Source organism: Pelodiscus sinensis, chromosome 27 (genome assembly GCF_052426305.1).
Source record: "Pelodiscus sinensis isolate ZL-2025 chromosome 27, ASM5242630v1, whole genome shotgun sequence".
NCBI lineage: Eukaryota > Metazoa > Chordata > Testudines > Trionychidae > Pelodiscus > Pelodiscus sinensis.
The window spans coordinates 13,563,052-13,590,402 of NC_143078.1; the positions used below are offsets into that span (position 1 = coordinate 13,563,052).

The 27,351-nt window shown below is 48.2% G+C and overlaps 1 protein-coding gene across 2 annotated transcripts; it reads left to right on the forward strand.

Annotated features, from left to right (window-relative positions):
- The first annotated feature begins 1,865 nt into the window (after positions 1-1,865).
- On the forward strand, positions 1,866-26,223 carry MAPK13 (mitogen-activated protein kinase 13). 2 transcript variants are annotated; one of them, XM_006115677.5, is made up of 12 exons: positions 1,866-2,178; positions 11,860-11,989; positions 12,386-12,444; positions 13,890-13,998; positions 15,564-15,593; positions 16,030-16,077; positions 17,445-17,559; positions 18,833-18,904; positions 19,956-20,035; positions 20,582-20,660; positions 24,612-24,788; positions 25,888-26,223. In XM_006115677.5, exons 1-12 carry the CDS (start codon positions 2,060-2,062, stop codon positions 25,965-25,967), a joined length of 1,098 nt encoding a protein of 365 aa, XP_006115739.3. In that variant the 5' UTR covers positions 1,866-2,059; the 3' UTR covers positions 25,968-26,223. The 2 variants fall into 2 exon arrangements, with proteins under 2 accessions (XP_006115739.3, XP_006115740.3); XM_006115678.5 differs by lacking the exon at positions 15,564-15,593.
- Positions 26,224-27,351: the final 1,128 nt, after the last annotated feature.

A 27,351-nucleotide genomic window follows, 5' to 3' on the forward strand; every position in this document is an offset into this window, starting at 1 on the left:
CAGATGCGTCGGACACTGGCTGGGGAGCCCACCTGGGAAACCTTCACATGCAAGGTATGTGGTCTGCGGACGAGATCTCCCTGCATATCAACATCCGGGAGCTCCAGGCAGTCTGACTGGCTTGTGTGGTTTTCCTTCCCCACCTCAGGGGCAAGTCTGTCCTCATCCTATTGGACAATACGACAGCGGTGGCGTACATAAACAAGCAAAGTGGGCCTGTTCCCCTTGCCTGTGCTTTGAGGTGATTCACCTGTGGGAACTTTACATTGGGGTGGATATCCGCCCGATGGCCTTGTATCTCCCAGGCTCCCTTCCTAATACCACCTTGGAACTTTCCCTTGCAACAAACCCCGTTGCCAGCTTTGTCCACATATTTGCTCTGCTGACACCATTATTGGACCTAACCAATTGAGTTATAAGATCAAGAACACATATTCCTGCTCATCCAGAAATATAATTTATGCTATTATGTGCCGACAGTGTCCGTCTGCGATGTACATCGGACAAACGTCTCAGACACGTTGCCAAAGAATCCATGCACACAAAACAGATATCAGACAGGATCACAAAGAAAAAACAGTTTCTTGCCATTTCAACCAGAAAGGACATTGTCTCAACGACCTTACTACCTGCATCCTGCTTCAAAGACATTTTAACACCAGACTTGAAAGAGAAACCTCTGAACTGTCATTCATGCTTAAATTGGACACTTTAGGCCTGGGTCTCAACAAAGATGCTAATTACCTTACCCATTACAAAGATAGCTTCCCCAATTATCACCTCTAATATCATTAGCTCACAGACACTAACCTCCCCCCCTCATTCCCCCTCTGTTCTGAAATGTGATTTGTCCTTTTTATGTGTTCACTTTTTTTGTTTGTATCCCTTTGGTATATATGGCCATGCCAATTTTCTTCCACTATTGGATCTGAGGAAGTGGGTCTGGCCCACGAAAGCTCATCACCTAATAAACCATCTTGTTAGTCTTTAAAGAGCTACATAGTCCTTTTTTTTTTTTTTTTTTTTTTTTTTTCTTTTCAGTTAGCGGGGAAATTACTTCATGGTTTTTGAGGGCAGAATCAGCTGCCCTATTCTCTTCAATATTAGGAGTTCAAACCCTCCCTCTCTCTTAGTTCTTCTCTATCGTGATCAAGCCTTCCCAAACAGAAATGGGTCTGCTGAGGAGGACAGGCAGGTTTAATATCAATATTGTACATAATTCCTTCCACGTAAGGCTCTCAAATACTAATGCGAGTGTGAGCCTCGTTAGCTGTAAGGTAGGTCAGTTTTATCCTCTTTACCAAGGTGAACAGAAGCGGGGGCGCGCTGATGCTGTCTGAGCTGCAGCGAAAGCCAGCAGGGAGCTGTAGAAAGGGCTGTCCGGGACCAGTTGCAATAGGGCAGCACCTGTAAGCTATTTTGAGTTATTTTCACTGCTGCTCTTTACATACACTTGCAGCAGGGGAAGGGAAGGGAATCAAAGTGATTTGATCAAAGTCACTGAGGTCTAGTGCTAGAGCTGGGAATAGAATCTGGATTTCCTGATTCAAAATAATCCTCATCTACCAAAGTACAGCTCCTTTTACAAGACCCATTGAACTACACGATTTTAAAATGAAGAAAATGTGCATTGGTGCACTAGAGTGGCTCCAGTAATCTCTCTTTGTAGGAAGCCAGAGACATGGTATTCCCTAGTTTTAGCAGCAATTTCCAGGACTGCGTTTTTCCAGGTGAGTCTCTTACTAGTTAGCTCCTTGGACAACAGAGGACTGTGTTCCCTGCTTCCGGTAGAGCTGTCTCATAGGTACCTGTGTGAGGTAGGGGTGTGTCAAGACTGAAATCTGATGCCTCATTCTTAAACTGATGTGGGGGTGGAGGGAGGAAGAGGGAGGAAGGACATGTTCCTTCGTGTACACAGCTAATGAAGAGAGAGAGAGAAACTGTCCAGGACTTACTTCCGTGGCTGAAGAAAGGAAAAAGGGGAGTCTTTTCAGCACTTTCCCCTTAAGTCTCGTCCTACCCTTGTGCTCTGGAGGAGTCAATCCAGAGCCAAGAGAAAATGAGCTTAACCTGGCGCAAAGGTTTTTACAGGCAAGACGTAAACAAAACCGTCTGGGAGCTGCCCAGAAGATATACTTCCCTCAATCCAGTGGGATCCGGGGCGTATGGCTCTGTCTGGTGAGTGGGTTTTGGCCTTCCTTCTGTCAAGGGTCCTAGCAGGGAGGAATAGGTGGTATTTGAAGCATGGCTTATGGGAAGAAAACAGGGGAGGTGCCTCTTAGCTGTCCTCCATTATGAAATTTGCATGTTGGAGGAGGGTTTGTTTTCATCCTGCCATAACTAAAGTCACAGCAAAACATCTGCTTGTGCTGAAAGTGGGTGTTAACTGCCTGAAAAGCTGGGCCTCCCTAAACCTAAATGTACTACATTTTGGGAAGAGGTTGCTTCTGTATGGATTGCCCTCCAGGTGACAAGGGACTAGAGGCTCACCTGTTCTGTCTGGTTTTATTTGTTCAGTCCATGGGTTTCCTCTCGGTTAATGATGAACGATCGTCTATCTCAGCGGGAAGAACTAAGCCGAGCTTAGCAGAAAAATAATCTTTTTTCATAGGAGTGAGTGAGATTGTTACTCCTCCGCCAAAGATTCCTGGGCCTTGTACAGCCTGCTTCTTCCCCTGAAAAAAGACAGATTCTGCTGCTAGTCCTCTACTAATATCCTGGTTTAAATAGGACAGACTGGAACCTACTGCCATTTTAATGATGAAATCTGAGCCAAAGAAGGGACTGGACAAATGGAAAAATAATCCATAGTCGTTGAGTCCCAACATCTGAGCAAAGGCAACCAGTATAAAATGAATGAATAGGGTCAGATTCTGCTCAGTTGCATGTGTGTAACTTTAAGGAGTTACTTCCAGTTTATGTCCTTACGAGATCAGAATCTATCCCTTGCACAAATACTCGAAGGCAAAAGAGAGACTTATTCACTGCACTCGGTATTCCACAGGAAATATCCTGCCTGATTGTCATTAAAAAGATCATGTAACATATCCCATTCATAGCCCTGGGACCATAGGACTTGCGCCTTGGTAGGCTGCTTTTTGGTGCGTAAAGTCCGAAAGACATGTTTTCTCTACTTGTTCTTCACATTATACATAGAGATTTTGTTGACTTTAAAAGACATCAGGTCCCTGGAGATGGAGTAGATTTTGTTGACTTTAAAAGACATCGGGTCCCTGGAGATGGAGTAGATTTTGTTGACTTTAAAAGACATCTGGTCCCTGGAGATGGAGTAGAATTATGGCAGCAAGAGACAGTCACTCTTAGGGTTTGAAATTGTATTTTGGGTCATATCTATTTAACTTCAATAGCCAACAGTTTCTCCAAAATATTCATTTTTTTGTTAATGATTCGACACATTTGCTCCTTCATGTACTATGTGCATGCTCCTAAATAGGCATCTCCAGCGAAAACAGAGAAACCCAGATTTTTTATTCTTGACATTATAAAGGTTAAAAAAAAATTAAAAGGGGATGAGCAAAAGACTAGAGAAAGAAATGATCCTTCCAGACCTTCTTTATACATCCTAAAGCAATAAGGAAAACACAGAATAAACCCTTTACTGCTCCTTTTAAAGGAAACCAATCTCTAGCTCAGCTGATGTGGAAACTCTCCAATTAAAACACAGCAGCTTGTTTGCCCTAAATTATGCCAGAACTCCATGGATGACGCATGCTTGCTGGTTTTGGTGCTGATTCCTGGGTGAAGTACAAGTGGAAGCTTGTGGAATTAGGATTTGCTGTCCTCTGCTGGGAACCACTGGCATGGTTCTTTCTACAATAGTCCATATATCTGGGTCTCTTTAAAACTCTATGTGCTGTTATGGAAGCAAATATAGCAAGTTACCAAAGCGTCCCCAATTGGCCCTGAAAAACGAATTCCTTTGTTAAAATATTTGTTTAATCATTTCTATAGCAGATTTCACATATCTTTATGGTTAGTTTTGATCATATTGCCATGTTCTTACTACTTTATATTGCGAGCACACTCCCCTTTCTAAAGAATTGCTTTCCCTTTCCCTTGAAAACAAGAGACAGTTTTGGGACCAGCTGATATCTGTTTGAATTGACATAAACAGTTACATTTTTCCGAGGGAAATTTTGTTTGTTTCCCTAGCATGTTTTTCAATTCATGATATGGCTGGTTCTACCAATTTATTTCCTTTTTCAAAGGAAAGCACTCTAGTTTGTAACCAAGGTTTTCAATTTTTAAAGAGAAACCATTGCCAACATTTTTTCAATGGGAAGTAGAAGACTTGATTTGTTCCTGCTGGTTGATTGAGTTTTTTCTTCAGTTCACTTCACTGCAGACAAATGTCACCTCTCAATAGCAAGCAAGCAGGTAGATAAGGTAGGGCATGTAGAATGTCCATACCATAGTGCTTGTCTCATTGCACTTGTCATATCAAAACTGTCCCTTCCAAGACATACATTGCTCTCCTGAGTTATCCCATCTTCAGGAATGATGCATCTTTTCAACGCTTCCTACATCTTCCTTGACCACGTTATTTGCTACTCACTTGCCATCTACAACTGCATCAGAACTGGATTAAAATGGACAAATGATGAGCCAGCATTCAAGTGGGTAGTGTTCTCAAGAGAGTTGAGTTCTTGAACACATTGACTAGGGACAGGTGTTCTCCTGCACACACAGATTGTAGCAGTCTTGTGTCTTACTCCATCAAATATGTTGTCTTACAATGAGAGTCCCTTCAGCAAGAACATCTTTCTGGGCGTTTTACTCAGATGTGCAGAAAGGAGTCTTCTGCAAGCATTTTGGGGCAGTGTTTTTTTTTGGATGATTATGACTCAAAAGTCAGGGATCCTGATGCAAACTTTTAACAGTTCAGTGAAGTGCAAGGTATAGTCTTAGAGCACAGCAAATCAACGTCTCACACACCCAGCTCAGAAAGAACTTTATGATGGGCATTAATCATTAATTCCCATATTTACAGTCAGATTAGCAGAGCAAAACCATACCAAACCACGTGGCCACTTCCTCCCTGTGGTGCTGCGGCACATCATTTCAGACAATGATAGTCCTGTCAGAGACTAGCCCAGCTCAGCATCATCAAACCTTGAATGAGATTTCCTGTCTAGCAGTTGACACTGCTGATAAGAGAACCTCTCAAATCTGGTTCAAAAATTGCAACGTACACAAGCACAGCTATTAATCTACTGGAGTGTATTGGGTAAGAAGTGACACTAGAAAACTTTGAATTGTTGGGGCATTTCTTAACTGTGGTTTGCAGATGAAACCTCTGACAACAGTTGCAAGGAACAATTGACCCTTTGCTGAAGGTACTGACATAATGCAGCCTCAGAGAAAAACTTACAAAATTCCATGTGGGCTTGGATGCAACACAGCAGAGACACTGAGCTGAAACGGTAGGGGTGGATATCTATGACCTTATGGCTTGGGGCTGCGATTGAGCTAGTGCAACACGCAGGAGGCTAGGTGCTTATTTGCAGTGAGCTCCTAGTAGCGCTGTTTGTTTACTGGGTAGATCCCTATATGTGGTGACTAGTGAATCCAGTGACGTTAAATTGCATTCATCAGTAAACCAGCAAAAAGAGCAACCCGTCTGGGAGTAAAAGGCAGCAAATAAATGGCTCTGTTATTTAGGATGACACGCTGTGAGTAGTTCCATATATTTACTGACCCAAAGAAGAGCTCTATGTAACGCCAAAGCTCATCTCCTTCACCATCAGAAGTTGGTCCAGCAAGAAGTTGGCCTCGCCCACCTTGTGTGTCTGATATCCTGGGACGAAGATGACCACAGCACTGCAAGCAGATATTTACTGACAGTTAGCCAGCTACTGATGCTGTTTTATTCACAAATAATGAACACAGGGCAGTGCGATTATTCTCCTTCCTACTTTACAGATTAGAATTAGCATTCTTGGGCAAGGCACAGCGATCAGACTGGGCTCCAGAGCACCACAGCTGGGCGCCTGTGCAGCCACTCAGGACAGATTCCAGTGGCGCCCTGCTGATCGGCAGAGCGCCCACAGCTTGGTTTTGTTTCTACTGGGGGTGCACATGGCACTTGCCTCTGTGCGTATAAAAATGTATTCTGCATATGAATGGAAAGGGGTAGAGGGAACAGGGACCACAACTGATTGACTTGTACCTACCAGTGAGGTATAACAGCATTTGAGAATTGCGTCAAAATGAGGGGGTATAGGACAAACGCTTCAAGCTTGTTGCCAAGCAGAAAACACCATTTGACACTGTAGGCAGAGCATTATTGTAGCCATTGTTTGCTGTTTCTTCCATGTATGGATGCTTGGAATCAACAGGAAGCTTTACAGCTTTACTGCCTAAGTACACTTGTACATCTGTCAGCCAAAGGGCAATTAACTTGTTAGTCTTGCATGGATTATTTGTGTAAGAATATTACATGTATCTTGAAAGTGCAAAGTTTAAGAAATCCTAAGGATAGCATAACGGCCAGCTTTGCAAGCCACTCGATTCGTTTTGGTAATCCTTCTGGGGATACATAGACACTTATAGCAGGCGGTGGAGGAGGGTATGGATGCAGAATAATACAGCTAACACAGATGTCATATTTAAATTCCAGGCCAAAAAAAGAATCAGCATGTATCTTGTTTACAGTGTGTTTCTTGAAAGAAAATTAAAAGACTATTGTTTGCCAGGCTGAAGCAATTATTCTGAAGTATGTAGTCTCTCCTTTATTGTTTTGGTCTATACTTGTTTTTATTTCAACAAAACAAGTTATGTATCATATAAAAAAAGATAAAAGTACCTTAAATTTATATTTAAAAAATATAAAAAATATTATATGAGCAAATAACAATTTTACACATCAAATTATTGTATTATATTCAAACAAGACCTGACAAAATATTATACCTAAAGTATAATCTATAATAATAAATAATTACGACTTTCCGATAGAAGTACATTGGAGGCCCTGAAAGCTATCTGTTTTCATTTGTGTGGCCTTTAGTAGGCTCTGAGTTTGCCATGCCTGTTGTAGAGTGTTTATCTGATGGTAGAGAACTAGAGCCAAGATCACTAAGGTACTTGGGCAGACAGAGATGCAGACAGGTGCCTAATGGGATTTGCAGAACACTGATCTGCATCTTTGGCTACTTAAATACACTTACAAATCTGGCCCATTGTCTCTATTTAGTGCCGGCAAAGGAGCTGAAAGTGGCAAGAAAGTTTGAGCACATTTCAGTGCCAGTTAACGTAAATCAGTGGAACCCAATGCTCTTTCACAGAATCCATGCATTGACAAGCATATTTGTTATTCTGCTTGTACCATGGCTGCTGGGGCATGCTTTTTTCACTCTTCCTTTCCTGAAAAGTCTCAATGAACAGCAATGATTGATAATGATTCGGAACTGAGTAATTCTGATATTGATGCATCCATAGGAGGTCCGAGACAGACTGAATGAAAATGTTACTGACTAACTTAGCAAGTCAGCCAACATCTTGGAAAATCTCTTGTCTGAACCATTAGTTATCATAAAAACAAGGAGCCTTGTGTCACCTTAAGGACTAATAGTTTTATTATGGCACAAGGTTTTGTGAGTTGCAATTCATTTCATCAGATGCATGGAGTGAGGGAAAAAAGAAGCAGATACAGAGATGAGATACACATCTGAAGAAGTGCTCTGTACCCACGGAAGCTCATGATCACATCTACATGTTTTGTTAGTCTTTAAGGTGCTACTAGACTATTCGTTGTTTTTTAAGAGATGGGAATGTTACATCAGAGCTAATTCACTCAGAGTGGATGTGGATAAGAAGGTGAGGAGAATATCTAAAGTGGAAAGTTACTTACTGTAGTGAGAGAGCTATTCCCAGTCCCTATTCAGACCCACTCTGATTGTGTCAAATTTGCACATGAATTCCAGCTCAGCGATTTCACATTGCAGCCTGGTTTTGAAGCTTTTTTGCTTGAAGATGGCAACTTTCAAGTTTAATACTGTGTCCAGGGAAGTTAAATGTTCTCCCGCTGTTTTGTGTATGTTACCATTCTTAATGTCTGATTTGTGTCCATTTATTCTGTTGCATAGAGACAGTCCACCTTGTCCAATGTACATGGCAGAGGGGCATTGCTGGCAGACTATTGTAGTTTATAAGCAGTTCATTTGCAATCACCCTTGGAAATTCTAGAGTCACTACTGGTCACCTGGGACAGAGTAGGAGCTGGAGCTCCTTTGTGTCTGTGAATGAGTGGTGGGGAGCCACTCTTTACTTCCAAAGGCGATAAGACAAGGAAAGGGACCATCTGGTTTCAAACAGGAGGGGGATAGGCTGGAGTGTGCAATGTGATAACACTGAAATTCATGTGGGTTTGGTCAGGCTGTACCACCAGCCATCACAGCAGGAAATACAAGGTGATTTACAGCTCTCCAGTTTAACTAATTGAGAGAGTGAATTGCAAAACGGCAGGAAGTGCACAGCCTAGCAAGGAGGCTTGGGCGGGAAAGTCCTGCTGCCTTCTCGCCCTTCAAGAAGCAGCAGCTGGAAGCTGTCAGCCGTAGAACACAGGCAGCCTTTCACAACTGACCAGGGCTGACTGGCTCAGGGAGGTCTGATGCAATTCATTATGGAGGTTCCTCTTCAAATGCTTCCATCGTTGTAGTGTCTGGCAGCCTGCGTGGCTTTTCTTTCCCTCCTGTGGCTGGTTAAATTGAGGGCCTGCCTTCTTTGCAACTGGGCTACGAAACATTGAGAGAAGAGGGGTTACCGAATTGTTTCATATGGAGAAATAAGTAGCCAACATGAATGGGGGGGGGCTCTCTTGTGCTACTTTTGAAAGTGAGGGGCTAACAGCCAAGGGCTCCAAAGTGCTAATCCTGCTTCAGACACTGGGTCCCTCGGCTGCCCTTGTTGCATCAGTTTCATACTAACCGAACAGGGATAATATCACCTTTGTCGGTTTATTGCAAACATCATTTACTAATATTGATACATTTCTGACAGTGAAAAGCACTTTCAAGTGTTCAATAAAATTCACTGTCTTAAACTGTATACACCATTAATGTGCAGCACAAAATACTTTCATGTGCAGTACAGTTTACAAACATTATCAAATTAATTCATGGATGTGTAAGGTCCTGGGAGACTATATTAGGCCTCGGTTGGAGTAGTGCATCCAGTTCTGGGCTCCACATTTCAGGAAAGATGTGGAGAAATTGGAGAAGGTCCAGAGAAGAGCAACAAGAATGATGAAAGGTCTAGAGAACACGAGCTATGAGGAAAGACTGGAAGAATTGGGCTTGTTTAGTTTGGAAAAGAGAAGACTGAGAGGAGACATGATAGTGGTTTTCAAGTATCTAAAAGGGTGTTACAATGAGGAGGGGAGAAAATTGTTCTCCTTGGTTTCTGAGGATAGGACAAAAAGCAATGGGCTTAAATTGCAGCAAGGGAGGTTTAGGTTGGACATTAGAAACAACTTCCCAATAGTCAGGGTGGTTAAGCACTGGAATAAATTGCCTATAGGGAGATTGTAGAATCTCCATCACTGGAGAACAGTTTAGACAAACAGCTGGTGCTTGGTCTTGCCATGAGGGCAGGGGACTGGACTTGATGACCCTTCCAGTTGTAATATTCTATGATTCTGTATTGACCATCTAGTCTGACCACCTGCATAACACAGGCTAGAGAATTCCATCGAGTAATTTCTGCATCAAGCCCATCCATTCTGTTTGAGCTTAAGTGTATATGTTAGAGAGCCATCCAAGTCTTGATTTCCATTTTGAGACATTAAATGAGACACAATCTGCCACATCCCCAAATAAGTTGTTCCAGTGGTTAATTAACTTACTTGAGTGCTCAGTCCTTGGAAGTAGACAGGCATTAATAGAGCTGGGTAGGAAATGTTTCTATCCTCTGAAAATTACAGATTGCAAAAAATGTTCCCTTCTGGAATCAGGATGAACAGTCAAAATGTCAAAAATGTTCACAACCCAGAAAAACATCGATGTTGATGAATAGGCATTTCCTGATTTTAAAAAATGCATTTTGAATACAGGTCACAGAACTAAGACAGAGATGAAATGGCTCATAAAGAAGGTCAAGCTGTGAGTCAGTGCAGAGCTAGGAACACAGCACTTCGGATTCCCGCATCCTGTAGTCTAAGCACTAGAAAACACACCCAGCTTGACCTTGTCTCAGCTAGGCCTGGTGTGCTCTGTGTCTGACCTACAGGCTGTGTGCTGGCTTTCTTGAGAAATACTTGTCGCTCCCAAGATCCAGCATCCTGGGAAATCAACTCAAGCAACATATCCTTTCCAAAAGGGGATGTTCGTGGATTCTTGCCCTTCCCCTATATAGCTCCACAGTGCTGACCCTTCTTCTCTGCATATGTGCAACGTGCCTCAGGTGGCATGTGACTAGGATTCTTCACTGAATTTGGTACACTGGCTGGTTCATTAGCCTCCCTGGCCCGGTCGGAGTCCTGCTGGGGAGTGCTGATCCATGCCCCCCAGGGATGACTCTCTCCCAGGCAATAAGAGCATCCTGGACCATTCACGGAGAGGGAGGAAAACATCATTTGTTATCTGTAGATCTCCTCTCCCACAAACACCGTCCCCAAATGTCAGAAATCCTGAGCAGGCAAGACGAGGGCAAGGGTACAGGAGGAGAGGTTCAGAGCAGCCAGCAGGGTTCCCAAAAGCCAGTTAGCTCAGAAGGAAAGGAAGAAGTGGATCTCCAAGACCCAGTGGAAGGGCCCTGTGTGCGGGTGCAGGAGATGGGTTAGCCCTGACTGCCAAGCCTTTGTCTTCACATTACAGGGCATTTCTTTAGCACTAACACATCTTCATTGGCTGGAGCAACGGGGCTGTGCCACAGCATGAGCATTGCAACCTCCACAGTGGGACCAGCATGGGCCCACGGGCAAGGTGTGGGAGCCTGGCTCTGCATCCCTGGAAGGGGCTGGGCCTCAGGTGGAGCCGGGGCAGCCAGCCCTCAATGCCCCTCCAGCACTCAGAGCCTCATGGAGCACCTGGTAGGGCGATTCTGGTGCGAATTCAGAAGGCCCTGGGGTTCCAGCATCATAGAAGCAGCGTCCAGGAGCTCTGGGTCCCTTTGAAACACCGGGCCCTGGTGCAATTGCCCACCCAGTTTGTGGGCTTAGAATCATAGAGCTGGAAGAGACCTCAGAAGATCATCAAGTCCAGCCCCCTGCTCTAGGCAGGACCAATTCCAGCTAAATCAACCAGAACAGGGCTTTGTCAAGCCGAGACTTAAACACCTCTAGGGATGGAGACTCCATCACCTCCCTAGGTAACCCATCCCAGTGCTTCACCACTCTCCTAGGGAAATAGTTTTTCCTCATATCCAACCTGGACCTCCCGCACTGTAACTTGAGACCATTGCTCCTTGCTCTGCCATCTGTCACCACCGAGAACAGCCTTTGTCCAGCCTCTTTGGAACCTCCCTTCCAGAAGTTGAAGGCTGCTCTCAAATCCCCCCTCACTCTTCGCTTCTGCAGACTAAACAGACCCAACTCCCTCAATTTCTCCTCATAGGTCATATGGACCTCCATGTCATCTAATCTCCTTCAGAGCAGCTAGAGCTGGTAAAAATATTGGTAGTAGCTTGCTCACACCAGAGAGGACGTGAGAACATCGCAGTACAATGCTGGCATCTACAACTGCATTCCACACAGCGTGTAAAAAGATCCAGGGGAAAGGACCCCTTTTCCTTGATCCGCTCTGGACCCCTGCATCCATCCTTCCCTTGTCAGGCCACTTGTTGGACGACGATTGAAAAGGCCTTTCCTAACTCAGAATTGGTTGTGTTTGTTTGTCGCAGTTCGGCCATAGATAAGAAGACAGGGGAGAAAGTGGCCATCAAGAAGCTGTGCCGACCATTCCAGTCAGAGATCTTTGCCAAGAGATCGTACAGGGAGCTGATGCTGCTGAAGCACATGCAACATGAGAATGTGAGTACGCGGACGTGTGGAAAGAGGGCTGCAGAGTAAGGTCAGGTGGTGGTGATGCAGGGACAAAGCCATGATGTTTCTCCTGAAGCTGCTGCATTGGAAATGGCCATTCTGATGTAGGGGTACCACACTCCCTCTGGGAATTAAAGGGCAATTCAGTTTCCATGTTTGTTCGGGGGAGGGGGTCTTTAATGCTGCCTCTGCCACTGCTCCAAGCGTGGTGTTGGACTTGCAGCACAGACAAATGTCCAGTTTGTAAGAGGGGAGCTAGCCTTAAAGCCCCACGACAAGGCTCTAAAACCCTCGCAAGGTATCCAACAGGGTCACATGACTCTGGAGTTGCAAGCTGTTAGAATACTGCTCTTCCGGTCTGACCTTTCCCCGCTTCCCCTGCAGGTCATTGGCTTGCTAGATGTCTTCACCTCGGCCACCTCCTTCTCCGCATTCCAGGACTTGTAAGTTTCGTGGAGTTTTACCAAGTGTTTAGCATTCCCTATTGGCTCAGCGATTGCCTGGGACGTTTGCAGATTTAGAGCTTGAAGACGGAAGTTTGACCTGTTGAGAAGCAATCCCATGAGTTGATTTGGAAAGGGGCCAATCTAAAGGGATGGTGTAGACGGAGCTTGGTCCTGCCTTGAGGGTGGGGGGCTGGACTCGATGACCTCTTGAGGTCCCTTCCAGTCCTATTATTCTATGATTCTATGATTCTAAAGCCAGAGATCCCCAAATAAATGTATATTAGGAGGCAAGAAGCACAGATCACTAAAATCCCTGGTTGCTAAAATCCCCAAAAGACATAGAGGCAAGTGGCTCTCACACATCATGTTCTAGGCGCATGTATCAGACGTATTGATTTATATCCTGTCAATAGCACACCAGGTGCTGGCACCCAGATGAATGGTGATGGGCACCTTAGATACTCCTAAGACCGAGCGATGCCTGTTAGCCTAGGCGGCAGGTGAAGCTTGCCTAGGAGCTAGCAAGCTCCTCGTCCTGTCTCTTCCACTTGTAGCTCCACCACAGCATCCCCACCGCTGTTCACCCCTCGCCTGCCATGAGACCCCACCACTTGCCTCCTTACCCACAGCCTGCCACGTCCCTCCTCGCCCCTGCACTGAGAGTATGAGGTGTGGGAGAGGAGGAATGCAGTGAGCGGTGGGTCTCTCCGGAGAGGAGTGGAGGGGAGGAGGAAAACTCACCAGGCAGCACAGCTGTAGCAGGCGGCAGGGGCAGAGCAGGGAGGGGATGCGGCAGGAACACCATGGCCCGGGGTCAGGCAATGGAAGCTGCTTCAGGGAAGGCTTAGCCTGCCCTGGCCTATTGTTCCTGCCACCTAGGGCTGCTTGTGCAGTGTTTTAAATGTAATCTTGGTGTATTAAGGGGGCAGAGGACCAATAGCAAATTGTCCGGTCCTAGACTACTAAAAATGAAACTTTCAAAAATCTTTTTTTTTTTTTTGCCTTTTATGTCGATTTTAGGGGCAGGAGCTGGGCATTATCTTCCGCTTAGAGGGAACAGCTAGACTGGCCAGGGTAGAGGCTGTGAGGGGATAAGTCTGGGACCTGAGACAGCAGTGTCGCATTTAAAAATCCATGAAATATTTCAGACCTCTCGTTTGCACGTTGGTGATGGTCTAAGACTGTCCAGCTGTGAGCAGCGTGCTCTCTCTCTCATCTCTGGTATCTTGCGATGGGTCCCAGGAGTAGGGCAGATTTTTTTCCAAGGTGGAGGGAGTAGAAATGGCACTTTCCAGAGCAGGTAGCAACTTGAATTTCCTCGCTGGTTGTCCTACTAATCCAGTGACATACTTAAACTCTGCTGTTCTTCAGAGCGAGACAAGGCTAGCGTGGCTCCTTATGTTTCTCTCCTAGACTCAGGGACTTGTCTTACTGCCTTTTAGCTACCTGGTGATGCCATACATGCGGACAGATTTACAAAAGATCATGGGGCATGAGTTCAGTGATGAAAAGATCCAGTACCTCGTCTACCAAATGCTGAAAGGGTTAAAGGTAGGTGAACCTGGACTAGCCACAGGCTTCTGACCGATTTACACACTGACTCACCAGGTCTCCCTTAAGAGTAGATTTTGCTCAATATTATCTGAGTGAATCCTTAAATCAGGGACAGATTAACCTGAGGGATCATCGTCCTTATAACACAATTCACGTCTTATGCTTATTCATTCAAAATTCATTTTTCCTGCTGAACTAATTGGATCTACCATGTATCAATCCGAAGTAGAGGTGGGCAGGAAGTGGTCATCATGTCCCTTGACATGCTGAGATGAAGCGTTTTCCAGTTCTGCAGTGGGATGAAACTGAGATTTTTTTCGAAGTTTATTTCATGGAAAACCAGAGAGGGAACTCCACCCGACCTAGCTAATAGCTCTCACCATTGAGTGGTTGGCTATTCAAGGATCAATCTCTCCAGTTTCCTATCCTGAGAAACGTTTGCTGATAGAAGTTTAATTGAAAGCTGATTTGCTCCCCCAGAGCCATTTTTGTGTTGACAATTTGTGGATTTTCTGAACAAATCAAAAACGACTAACTGAAAAAATCCCTGACCTGTTTTCTTGGAAAGTACGTATCCGAGAGGTGTCCGAGGTGGCTTTGGTTTTTTATATTGGTCAGCAGGCGACTTAACCAATTCAATCCGTTCTAGGTGATGCAATTTCTTGCTAGGGGAGCACTTCGCTCGCTGTGCTCAGCTCACCATAGCATGATTATTAAGGGTGGCATGAGGCTTTTAGGAAGTGACATGTCTGTTGGTTCCATCTCCTGATTCCATCTGCTTTGAGAGAAAACACATGGAATGCAATTTTCTCAGTTCCCACGAGCCAAGAATGTCAGTTTTTAAACTGACAGGGATGCAGGGGAATGGTATAAGGCAACTCCTTCTAACATGTCGAACACTGAACTGTACAACTAATGGTCAATAATACTTCACACCAGACTGTCCTCCCGCTACAATTCTCACAATGCTTTACAAGCATTAGGGACTTAAGCGCCACAACAACTCTTTCCCCAGATCACTATGAAACTCAGATAGGGAAAACCGATGAACAAAAGAGGTTCAAAGACTTGCCCAAAATCACATTGCGAACCTAGGGAGAGGTTTGGCAAGAACCTTTATTACAGCTCCTAATCATGTGCTTTAGCCACCGGCCTGTTTCCTTCCTATATGACTTGTCAGGCAGAATAACCACAACTCCTGCAACTTCGTGATTACGTTTCTTCTTACAACGAGCTCTTACCTGCTCCCTAGATAAGTTTGAGGCTTCTGGTTTAAGTAACTTTCACGCCATATCAGCTATGCCAATTCAGGAGTGTTCTAATTCCAGCTCTTGTAAGGAATGTAAAGTATGAAGGGGGGTTCCCTTGAGTTTTTAGCTGCAAATTTCTTCCTATTTGTGACATAAGCTGTCAAGTCATTGAGTTGGGAGCAAGGATTTTACAGAGGAAGAATCCAGGCTGCTTTGGTCTCAGACAGGCTCAGTTGCTAACATGTTTCTCCTCTGGGGAAGTGAAAAATTGGCTTGTGGGTGCTCACACTGTGGCTTCCCTTTTCATTGCAGTACATTCATTCTGCTGGAATCATTCACCGGGTAAGTTCATGTGCACTGTTAATTTGCTTGTAGTCCAAGAGAAACAGCTCAGCGAGAAAGTTCCCTGCATCTCCCGTATCCTTGACCATCACTCACTAAAGGCTTTGGCCTTTAGCTCTCCCTAACTTAAGCCCACTTCTCTTTCGCTGCCTCGCTCCCTTCCTACCTGTGTGGGGCTGGATTTGCTCGGTGGGCAACGTGATACTTTGCAACAGACTGTGAAGCATCTGGGGATGCTTCCCGAATGGAAGATGCTTTGGAAAAGGAAATAATCCGAGTACTGGTCTGAAATGTAACAGGCTCGTTGTCTTCGCTGCTGTGGATTCAGGGTGCAATGTTCCAACCCAGCACAGGCCACGCTGAAATTTGATGGAGATTTCCAGGGTGGAATTGTAATTTGCTTGTGTCCTGATTGATCTGCTTTCGTCTGCCGCAGGACCTGAAGCCAGGCAATCTGGCTGTGAATGAAGACTGCGAACTAAAGGTAGGGATGAAGGTGCCACTTCACGGCTTGTGAGCTGGGCAGCGGGTTGAGCCACTGGTGAACTGCTCTGAGTGCCTGAATCCGGATAGCAAGGTTGCTATTGCCTCTTGAGGTCCCAGTTCAGCAAGGTATTTCAGCACCTGTCTGTAGCATCATGTGCTTGAAGGCAGGTCCTGCATCAGTACCTTGCTGAACCAGGGCCCGAGGCGGGAGTGAATATCCTGGTGCTGGTGCAGAACAAATTCAACACCCTGCAAACATGCAAAAGCCTAGGGTCACATCTACATTGGGGAGATCCTGCAAGGCTGATAACTGTGAGCAGCGACAGCTTGCCTGGGCGTGCCTCAGCTAGAGTTGAAGCCGTATTACAGACAAAGCCATTTTCAGGGTAGAAAAGGCTTCTTAGAGCCCTGGGGGAAGGAAGGGCCTGTTTCCTGGGAAGTATTTAAAGTACTTTGGCCCTGTCTCGGCTGAAGGTGGGATCAAATGGAACATTGTTAGTTTTTCGTGGGAGAGGTGGGCACTAGCTGGCCTTGGAGCCAGCTATATATGGCTTAGGTATATGGCTTCTATGGCACGGAAAGGTCCTGTGAAAAATAAGACCATGAGTTTCAGAGAAGGGGGTGACCCTACACATCACACATACTCCTGATTCCTCCTGTGGGTCTTCAGGCCACATGGGCTATCCAGCCTGGCTGTAATTCACAGTGCAGTTAAGACATAAGAACGGCCATACTGGGTCAGACCAAAGGTCCATCTAGCCCAGTAGCCTGTCTGCCCACAGTGGCCAGCACCAGGTGCCCCAGAGAGGGTGGACCGAAGATAATGATCAAGTGATTTGTCTCCTGCCATCCTTCTCCAGTCTCTGACAAACAGAGGCCAGGGACACCAAGGCTGTGCCCAGACTCAGGGGTTTTTTCGAAAAAAGTAGCCTTTTTTCGAAAAAACTTCACCTGCGTCTAGACTGCAGCTGCGTTCTTTCGAAATGAAATCAAAAGAACGCGGCTTTTCTTTCGACGGTGGTAAACCTCATTTCCCGAGGAAGAACGCCTTTTTTCGAAAGTGCGCTTTCGAAAAAAGGCGTTCTTGAATGCCAATAGGGCTTTTTAGAAAGAGAGCATCCAGACTCACTCGCTGCTTTCTTTCGAAAAAGCGGCTTGCTTTTTCGAAAGTACTGCTTTCAGTCTAGACGCTCTTTTTCGAAAGAGGCTTGCAGTCTAGACATAGCCCAAGACAAAGCGGTTGGGATGGCTCTGCTGTAGCGGTAAAGCTGTAGCTGATGGTTTCCTGAGGGGAACAGATTCTCTTCTACTTTCAGGATCTCTCTTTTCCTTCCCTCACCATCTCCCTGCCCTGTTGATCTATAGATCCTGGACTTTGGCTTGGCGAGACAAACGGACGCTGAGATGACTGGCTATGTTGTGACGCGCTGGTACAGAGCCCCAGAAGTCATTCTGAACTGGATGCATTACAACCAAACTGGTGAGTTAAATTGCTTCCTCCGGCTCTCTTGGGACCACCACTGCGATGCCCTCAGGAAGGTTAGTATGGACCACTAGGAGGGTGGGGAAGCACTGGGATGGGTTCCCTAGGGAGAGGGTGGAATCTCCATCCCTGGAGATGTTTAAGTCTCAGCTTGACAAATCCCTGGTTGGGTTGATTTAGTTGGGATTGGTCCTGCTTTGGGCAGGGGGCTGGACTTGATGACCTCCTGAGGTCTCTTCCAGCCCCAGGATTCTAGGATCACACACAGCCTTCCTCCGTTGGCTGTGAAGTTGAGGAAGAATAAAAGCACTCCTCTCCCGCAGCAGTTATGCTGATCAAGCATCAGGAGATAGCTCCACCCAAGTCTATCACCATGGGGAGAGAGGAACCCCAAGCATGTAGTAACCCAGGAACTACACCTGGTAGCGAGAGGGGGAGGGTTTAAAAGTGGGAGGAAAGCCAAGCCAATGACTAAAGGACTCAGCAAATGTTACTGTGGGCTTCCAAAGCACGACAGGGCCCCAGAACGTGAGCATCCGGGTTTGCTTTCCCAAACCGCCAGGCATGGCCCCGCCCACACTCCGCCCCCAGAGTGCCTGCTCTAGGTGGTCTGGGGCAGTATGTTGCTGCCCTCTGGTGCCCGCCCTCCCTGCGCTCCAGGCCAGGGAAGCTGTGGACACATGCTACCTGCACTCCCCGTGCTCCAGGGGCTGGGGGAGGTTGGGCTGCGCAGCCTTTTTCCTCCCTGGTGCTCCGGGGAGACTGGGGCACATGTGCTCTTTCCCTCGCCGCAAGCACGCTCTGCACGCTGCCCCGCCTCCTCCACTCAATAGGGGTGGGGCCTCAGTGGAGGGGGCGGGGCCTGCATCCCCCAGCCCAGGCTCCGCCCACCATGCATGCCCCAGAACTGTGTGTTTGCTCCCGTTCCCAGCCTTGCTCCTTTGCAGGCCCACAGACGGGGGCAGCTGCCCTCGGGCCTAGCAATACAAAGGGGGCTGGGTGCCACAGTTGCTACTAGTGCCTAGCAGCCGGAGCCCCGGGCTTTTTAAATCTCCTCTAGAGCGCCACTCCTCGTGGTGCTGAGAACTGGGGGGAGGCTCTAGCACCATGGGGCAGCACTGAAGCCTGGCTGCCCCATCTCTACCCCTTCGAACTGAGGACCCACCCCTTCCAGGGGCACGGAGCCGGCCCCCCACCTTGTCCAGGCCCACTGAAGCTGTTGCGCTGCCCTGTTCCTTTCTCATGCTCCTCTTGGTTTCTTCTCACACAGTGGACATCTGGTCTGTTGGCTGCATCATGGCAGAAATGCTGACTGGGAAAACCTTGTTTAAAGGAAAGGACTGTATCCTTTCAAACTGGTGTAGGCTCTTCGGGGTGTGTGTGTGTGTGTGTGTGTGTGTGTGTGTGTGTGTGTGTGTGTGTGTGTGTGTGTGTGTGTGTGTGTGTGTGTGTGTGTGTGTGAGTGAGTGAGTGAGTGAGTGAGTGAGTGAGTGAGTGAGTGAGTGAGTGAGTGAGTGAGTGAGTGAGTGAGTGAGTGAGTGTGAGTGTGAGTGTGTGTGAGTGAGTGAATGAGTGAGTGAGAGAGAGAGAGAGAGAGAACTCTCTAACTGTGCCTAAAATGGATGCTCTGGGTATTTGTGACTGGGCATTTATGCAGGTATGTGAGGGGAGGGATGCTAGGGAAGGAGGGTGTTAAAGTGGCCCACTGAGGTAAATTCAGCCCCAGCGCCCACTTGCTCCCTGACCAGAGAGCATTGTGTGCTGAGGAGAGGAACTGAGGTTAACACACAGTGCCCCAGGCCCACTGCAGAACTCAGCAATGTGAGGGCTGCTTGCAGCCCTTGTGGATCTACAGCTGCACAGATCCATCCCACACAGCCTTCCTCGGGAAGCCACAGCTATTGCATTAGGAGTCCTGGAGCCACTTGGGGGTAAAGATTCATTCTCCTTAATCCCCAAAGGCCTTCCTAGGCCACTGCCAACATATTTGGGCTGCTGTCAGGGCCGCATTATGACTTCCGTGGGCCCTAGGCACTTTTGCTTCGTGGGCCCCTCCCACCCGAATAATATCAATATTAAACATTATTTTTGATATAACTTTAAATACTTCAACATTTTTTTTTTTCTGTTTGAGGCAAAATGTAATAGATTTTCCTGGGCCCTAAAAGTTTCGTTTTTTTCTGATGTGAGAAAAAAATGAAAACATTGTCTTCGACCCTAAAAGTTCATTTTTTTCCCGTCTGATTTTAAAAGACATTAAAACATTTGCATGGGCCCCTAAAAGTATCGTGGGCCCTAGGCACTGTGCCGACTGTGCCTAATGGATGAGTTGACCCTGGTTGCTGGCTCGATCCAAGCTTTGGCCCTAAATAACCTTTAACTCAGCCTGCCAGATCTAGATCAGCTGACCCAGATCTTGAAAATAACCGGACTCCCAGGAGAGGAGTTTGTGCAGAAACTGGAGGACAAAGCGGTAAGGAAAACATTCAGCCGAGGGCTGGACTTCCGAATGCCTTGCAGTGGAAATCACATGAAAATTGGTTATTTTTATATTGTCTTTGCCATGTGCATGTGCTTGGCTTTTAGTACCCTAAACCATCCCAGCAAGGCAGCGCCCTTGGCATCTGTCCCTGACAGGGGTACCTCCAAAGTATCTGGCTTCGAAAGAAAGTCCATTTACCAATGAGTCCAAGTAGGGGGATGATGAATACCGGAGACAGGAGTCAGGACTCCTCAGATCTAGGTCAGATGCAGCCAGCGGATCTCTCTGTGACCCTGGACAGACCATTCCACCTCTCTGCAACCCAGGGGGGCCGTCTGCAAGATGTTTGCACCTTGCTGGGGGTTGGGGGCTGTCCTGTAACCCAGTCCCTCCCAGGAAAGCGGCCGTAGAAATGTGGCATTTTCCATCATTTACGGCTACCCTGCCATCTAGACGAAGACCCAATGGACTTTTCTGGGGTCCCCTTTGCCTGCCTGCAGCAAGTCTGTGTCTTGTACATTGTTGTGTCTCTTCCAGGCTAAGAAGTATATCCAGTCCCTTCCCAAGATTCCCAAAATGGATTTATCTGTGCTTTTCCCCAAAGCCAACCCTCTGGGTGAGTCCTCTTCAGTGTTCCTCTCACGCCACTTCGCGTCTGTTTTAGGGATGTAAAGGGTTAACTGGTTACCCAGTAAGCCTTAGCCTTGCCCATACTGGCATGCTTTCTGCGGTTCCCAGTTAACCGGTGGCCTGGCTGGAGCATCCCCCGCCTGCTGCGCAGTGCCGCCGTCTCTGCCTGGTCCAGTTAGAGCTGCCTTCCCGCGCCATGTGGCAGGATTGGTTCAGTCCAGCTCATCTGCCTGCAGCCCTGCTGGCTCAACTTGAATAGCCACAGTCTCTGTCCATAGTGTGATACGATGGGCCCACCCAGGCTGGAACAGGCCCCCGTCCATGGTGTGACATGGTGGGCTCGGCCCGGCCGGAGCAGCTCCCTGCCGTGGGATCCCAATTAACTGGTAAAATAGTCGGTCCGGAGATTTCTGTCAAGCCTCTTCCAAACTCACTTTTTCCTGCAGTCAAAGGACTCCAATTCTATTAGCCGGTTTAGCAAAGGAAACGTCTGGTCTTACACACTTGTGAGGACAGGACAGAGACGCGCCTGGGGAAGGAGACAGGCCTATGCAAGTCCAGGAGCTTCAGGGGTAGCTGAGTTAGTCTGTTACAGAAAAAAACAGCAAGCGAAGGTCTGGTAGCACTTTATAGACTCACAAAACATGTCGATGGGATCATGAGCTTTGATTTCCCAGAATCCAGAGGTCAGTAGGGTTACTGAGCTGAAGGCCATGGGCTGGCGGCAATGTAGGCGAGGGGAGGCACAGCCTTCCCAAAACCGCCTACACGCCCGACTGCCTGAGGCTGGAGCTGCTGCCAGGGAAGGCTGAGAACTGCGGTGGGGCAGCGTGGTTGGCTGCTGGGGAGGGCCAGGCTGGGGGCATGACCATAGCCCCAGCTCTCCACATGGCCAGGAAGGATCGGGCTGAGGGTGGGCGGGGCTTGGCTCCAGGTGCAGGGGCAAAGGTGGAAGGGGCAGAGCTGGATCTTGCCTTCCCCAGCGGGGCTTTCACCAGACGCCCATGCTGAAGGCTACAGTTGCTTTTTGTTAGGAGCTTGAGGGCCACATCTAATTTGTTTCACATGGAGCAGATGCCACCAGCCCCTCCAGTTAATGCTCTCTCACAGCACGGGGTGCTCCCTGGTAAGCCAAGCAGCATGGCTTCTTGTCTATAGAGAGAACGCAGCATAATGGAAGCCGGAGAGCCGGCTGCCCTCCCCCACGTATGGAGTGGAGGCACCACAGAGCTCTCTGGGCCCCGTTTGGCCAGTTGGCTGTATGGTGTCCACAACGGGCTTCCAGGAGCAAGTAGAGCAAAGCAGGTAGTATCCACATTAGTTGTGTTTAACCCAACCAACCCCCTGCTTCCTTTGTTGTTTTTCCAGACCCAAGGCAGTGTGATCTCTGACAAGGAGCACAGAGTTGCATTCTCTGTTTAGGCCACTTTTTACCGGGGAACACACATGAACCACTTCCCAATAACATATCAAGGGTCTGCACAGTTTGATACTAAGTTGGTAACTCAAATTTGTTGACTCGCTCATGGTAAAAACAAGCCGCCTACAATGAACCATTTCCCCTCCTAGGCCACAAGTGAGGGTAAGCAGAGATCTTCCAAAATCGGAAGCATTAAGGCAGTAAAGCCAAGAAGAAAATCAGCCTGACTTCAGCATTTCCTGCCTTCCTGTTTACAGAGTCTGCTATAGATTAGATGGGTGGCTTTGTAAATACTGCAGAGAGCCCCACGACTTAGATCAGAACTGAAAGAATGTTAAATTTGAAGTCGCTTCTCACTATTTATGTCCTTCAAGCACAGTTGGCTTCAACAGTTGAAGTTTGATGGGCAGTGTTCCCACTGGTCTTTCCCATCCAAGTGCAGAATAATTTTATGTGCACCGAGCCATGTGTGTATGTGCACCACCAGTAGAAACAAAACCTATCTGGGGTGGTCTGCTAATCAGCTGAATCTGATTCTCTTCTGATTCTCTTCTCATAGGGAGCACTTTTGGGCCCGTTTTACGTTTTCCCTCCCTAATTTTCAATAATTCGTACAACATTGTTATAAAGCTTCAGAAGGGGGAGCCAAGTTAGTCTGTAACAGGAGAAACTTAAACAACGAATAGTCTAGGACAGGACTATTCAACTTTGGGAAGCCCCAGGGGCCACAATGATATTCACAGCACATGCTGAGGGCCGCAGTTTAAGTGTGGTTCCATACACATGCAAATATATGCAAATAGCTTCTTTCATGCTGACGAGCACGAATACAAAGATTAAGGCGAGACTACACAACACACAGGCCCTGTTTAAGTCAGTTCTGCAGATATTAATAAAATGCAACATTTACCCGATTTCCGTCCATATGACAGCACTTTTAATGAGCAATGACAGTCCAGGAATTTAACTACGAAAACACACATCAACCGAAGACCGTTATACTGACTTTTTTGTTTTGGCCACTTGTTGAGCTCTGTGTAAACCCAAACTGCACTGTGGGCTGCAAACAAACGGGCTGCATGTGGCCCGTGTGTTGAGTAGCCCTGGTCTAGTAGCACCTTCAAGACTAACAAGACATTGTTATGTTTGTGCTCGTGACACTGCAGGGGAAGGTTCAAATGACAGAAAAACCCCCATGAAACGGTGAAATATTTCCACTCTTTGTTTTTGTATCCCCAGCGGCGATATAGGGCAGGGTGAGCAGGGCAGCTGCCCCGGGCCCCGCACTTCAATAGGCCCCGCGCCAGCGCCAAGGGCTGACTGGCCTGGCGGGATACCGGGAATTTCCCCAATGGGCCGTCCGCCGAAATGCTGGCTGGTGGCTGCTGGAGGAGGAGGGGGATTGTGACAGGGCACCGCAGCCCTGCACTTGAAATTCCCCAGCGCCGGCCAGTACGGGCCAGGTGGGGCCGAGGGAGCGCACGTGCAGCATGCTGAAAGGGCGCACAACAGCTGAGAGGGGAGACACCCGGGAGTGGCATGATGTCACGGCCCGGGACTTTAAAACCGCGCGGCCCAGCATTGCACCACTTGGTTCGGCACATGGTCTGGAGCCTGGGCTGCAAACTGGAAGGCAGAAGGTGGATGGCAGAGGAAGGGGCTTGTGCTGAGGGGAGGGGGACAAGTCAGGAGAAGAAAGGGGAAGGCACCAAGGGACAGCGTGGAGGAGAGGCAAATGCCAGGGGGCCAAGTGGAGACAATGAGGAAAAGGGCAGGAGGGGAGGTGTCAGTAGGAGGGGGACAGGGTGATGCTGGGAGAGGAGAGGGTAAGGGCATTGGGGGCTAAAGTGGGGAGGGGGAGGTGCTGGGAGAAGGCTTGAAAGAAGGAGTAGGCATGAAGAAGGTGGGGATGTAGCAAGGCATGTGTGAGGGCACAGGGGCATGAGGCGAATGGGGGCAGAGGGTGGTGAGGGGGTGATCATCAGGGAAAAAGAAGGCAAAGGGCGCAGGGGCAGTGAGAGAAGGGGAGGTATCAGGAGGGTGCAGGGCGAAGGGAAGGTGCTGGTGCCGGGGGATTCTGGGGTGAAGCAGAAGGGCAGACACCTACAGAGGAGGGACCAGCACCAGAGGAGAGAGGCGAGTGAGGTGTTAGGAGAGGGGATGAGGAGGGGTAGCTCACATGATCAGAGTGGGGCTACTGGAGGAGTGGGCACAGGGGGGACGCCTTTTTTCTAGTTTTTCTCCAAAGGGGGGCCCCGCGAAATTGTGCTGCCCTGGGCCCCGCAAAACTCTCATCCGCCCCTGTGTATCCCTTTCTCTTTCCATTCTTTGAAACAAAAGTGAAGTTTGAGGTAGGAACTAGGTGATGTTGGCCTTTTGATTTGACGGTTGGGCATGCCTCCCTGGTAGAAATCCAATCTATTCTTGGGGGTTAAGAGCTTGAACCGCAGGGCTTTGTGCAGGACAGCCTAAATATCATTGTTTCACTCACCTCGCAGAGTGTTCCTTTGTCCGCAGCTGTGGACTTGCTCGACAAGATGCTGCAGCTGGACGTGGAAAAGCGTCTCACAGCCACAGACGCTCTGGCCCACCCATACTTCGACCAATTCCGAGACATTGAGGAAGAAACTGAGGCCCAGCAGTCCTATGACGATTCCTTGGATCATGAGAAGCTTTCCATAGATGAGTGGAGACGTAAGATGTTGAATTTCTATGGGTTGCCCTCAGTCTGTCAGTGTTTGGGTGGAACTTCCCAGCCCCTCCAACTGTCTATTGTCCCAGACTCACAGGTCATGTCCATACGGTCCCTGGAAGGAACCCCCTTCAGTGCAACAGCCCTTCTCGGGGGGCCTCACACTCTTGGGATTTAAGCTTCCTCACGTCCTGGGACCACACCTCTCTGAATCGCCAGCACCCCTGTCTCTCACTATGGGCCCCTCAGGGAGTCCCCGCGCTTTTGACCCCCAGGGCCTGCACTCCCAGCGGGAACAATGCAGCCCTGTTCTCTAGCCCAGCACATCTGAGTCTCTCTTGCAGCTAGGTGGGCCCTGCCAGCTCTCTCCTTCCTTCCCAGCTTCCATATCCTTTCCCAGCAGCTCCTCCCCTTTGTCTTCTGTCCAGGAAAACAGGGTCACCGGGACCCCTCTATTCTCCACCTCTCCTCTCCTCCGTCCTTTGTTCCACCTGGATGGAACCAATTGATCAGGTCACTGGGGTCCTCTCCTGAAGCCCCTGGTCCTCCCACTGGCCAGAACCGGCTGTGCCATCCGAGCTGAGTCTCCAGGTCTCCATTCTCCAGGCCACAGGCTGGGGTCCCAAGTTCTGTGCTGGCCCTCGGTAGCAACAAACTCCCTTCTCCCCTCACCTTGCTAGACCAGTAACGCCCAAGGACTCTGAGTTCCACCTGCTCTGCAGGCAAACTCTTGGAAAACCCAACAAATCCCCCTCTTCATCACACCTGTACACATGTGCTGAGTGGCTGATGTCACCCTCGTGCCTGTAGGCTGCCTCCTGCACCATGTTGCTGATGTACAGTGTCCCCCCTGCCCTCTTCCCTGGTCTCTAAGCACGCACTGAAGAGACCATCTTCCCTCATCTTCCCATCACTCAGCTGGATTCGCTCCTTTCTCCTCTTCACAGCCTCGTGTTGTGTGTCCCTGCATCTGAAATCTAGTCCCAGCTGAGGTGGACTAGATCACACTCTGATCACACTCTCTTTAGCACCCTAGAGAAACGCGACAGTATTATTTTCAATACGCTAATGATATGCATTATCGTGTTGTTTATTTTCAAGGGCACACTTACAATGAGATTCAGGCCTTCAGTCCGATTGTCCGGAAGGACTCCAAGAGGCGCAGCGGTATGTCATTGTAGTGGCTGGGCTGGCCAAGGTAGGGGCTCACTCCCCATGCTGCATCACAAAAGAGGATGCCTCGCAGGATTCAGACCACACCAAGACTAGAGATTGATCAACGCGGGCGTGTGGAACTCCTGTGGGTGTGAGAGGAACACAAGGATGGATACACAAGGGGGTTGGACTTTGTCCTGTTTGAGGAAACGGCACTAGAAACCGCTATCAGTGCCAAAGATGAATGTATTTCTCATTAAAGCCCCGAGTGGTAGACTTTTACCTGGTGTTTCTTCATTTTCTTACTCATCTGAACCAGGTTTTAATGACTCTCAACTTGGTTGCAAGTGTCCTGGTGTTTCAGTAGGTCTTTCTTACTGTTCCTTCTATATCCGGGCCAGGACTGAATCCAACCTGCCTAACACTTTGATCTGGCCCACGGGCTGCATCTGGCTGCCTTCTGTTTATAATCTGCTTCCCGTGCCACACATTTCCAGCTATTTAAATGGCTCCTGGCTCCCAGTCACAGTGCTGCCTTGGCAGGGGCTGGAGCGGAGAGCTCTTAAAATTACCACAGCAACATGCGCAGCTGCCATACAACACAGTAGCAGCGGGGCCAGGAGACACGAGCCCTTTTCTCTGCAGGCAAACTGTTGGAAAACCCAACAAATCCCCCACTTCATCACACCCATAGTAGACATGTGCTGAGTACGCCTGATGTCACCCGTGTGCCTGTAGGCTGCCTCCAGCACCGTGTTGCTGATGTACAGTGTCACTCTCGTCCAGTGTTTTTAATTCAAAGCCTCTGGCCAGACAACTGTAGGGGGAGGCTATTCCCAGCCCCGCCCCTTCTGCCCCAGCCCCACCCCTTCCAGGGGTGGAGCTGGCCCATGACTCTGTACCTAAGGTTGCCAGGTGTCCAGTATTGTCCCGGACAGTCCGGTATTTTTGCCTCATAGAATCAAAGAATCTGGGGCTGGAAGAGACCTCAGGAGGTCATCAAGTCCAGCCCCCTGCCCAAGGCAAGACCCACCCCAACTCAATCAACTCAGCTGGGGATTTGTCAAGCTGAGACTTAAACATCTTTAGGGATGGAAATTCCACCCCCTCCCTAGGGAACCCATCCCAGTTCTTCACCATTCTCCTAGTGAAATAGTTTTTCCTAATAGCCAATCTAGACCTCCCCCACTGCAACTTGAGACCATTGCTCCTTGTTCTGCCATCTGTCACTACTGAGAACAGCCTCTCTCCATCCTCTTTGGAACCTCCCTTCAGGAAGTTGAAGGCTGCTCTCAAATCCCCCCTCACTCTTCTCTTCTGCAGACTGAACAAACCCAAATCCCTCAGCCTCTCTTCATAGGTCATGTGCTCCAGCCCCCTAATCATTTTGGTCGCCCTCTGCTGGACCCT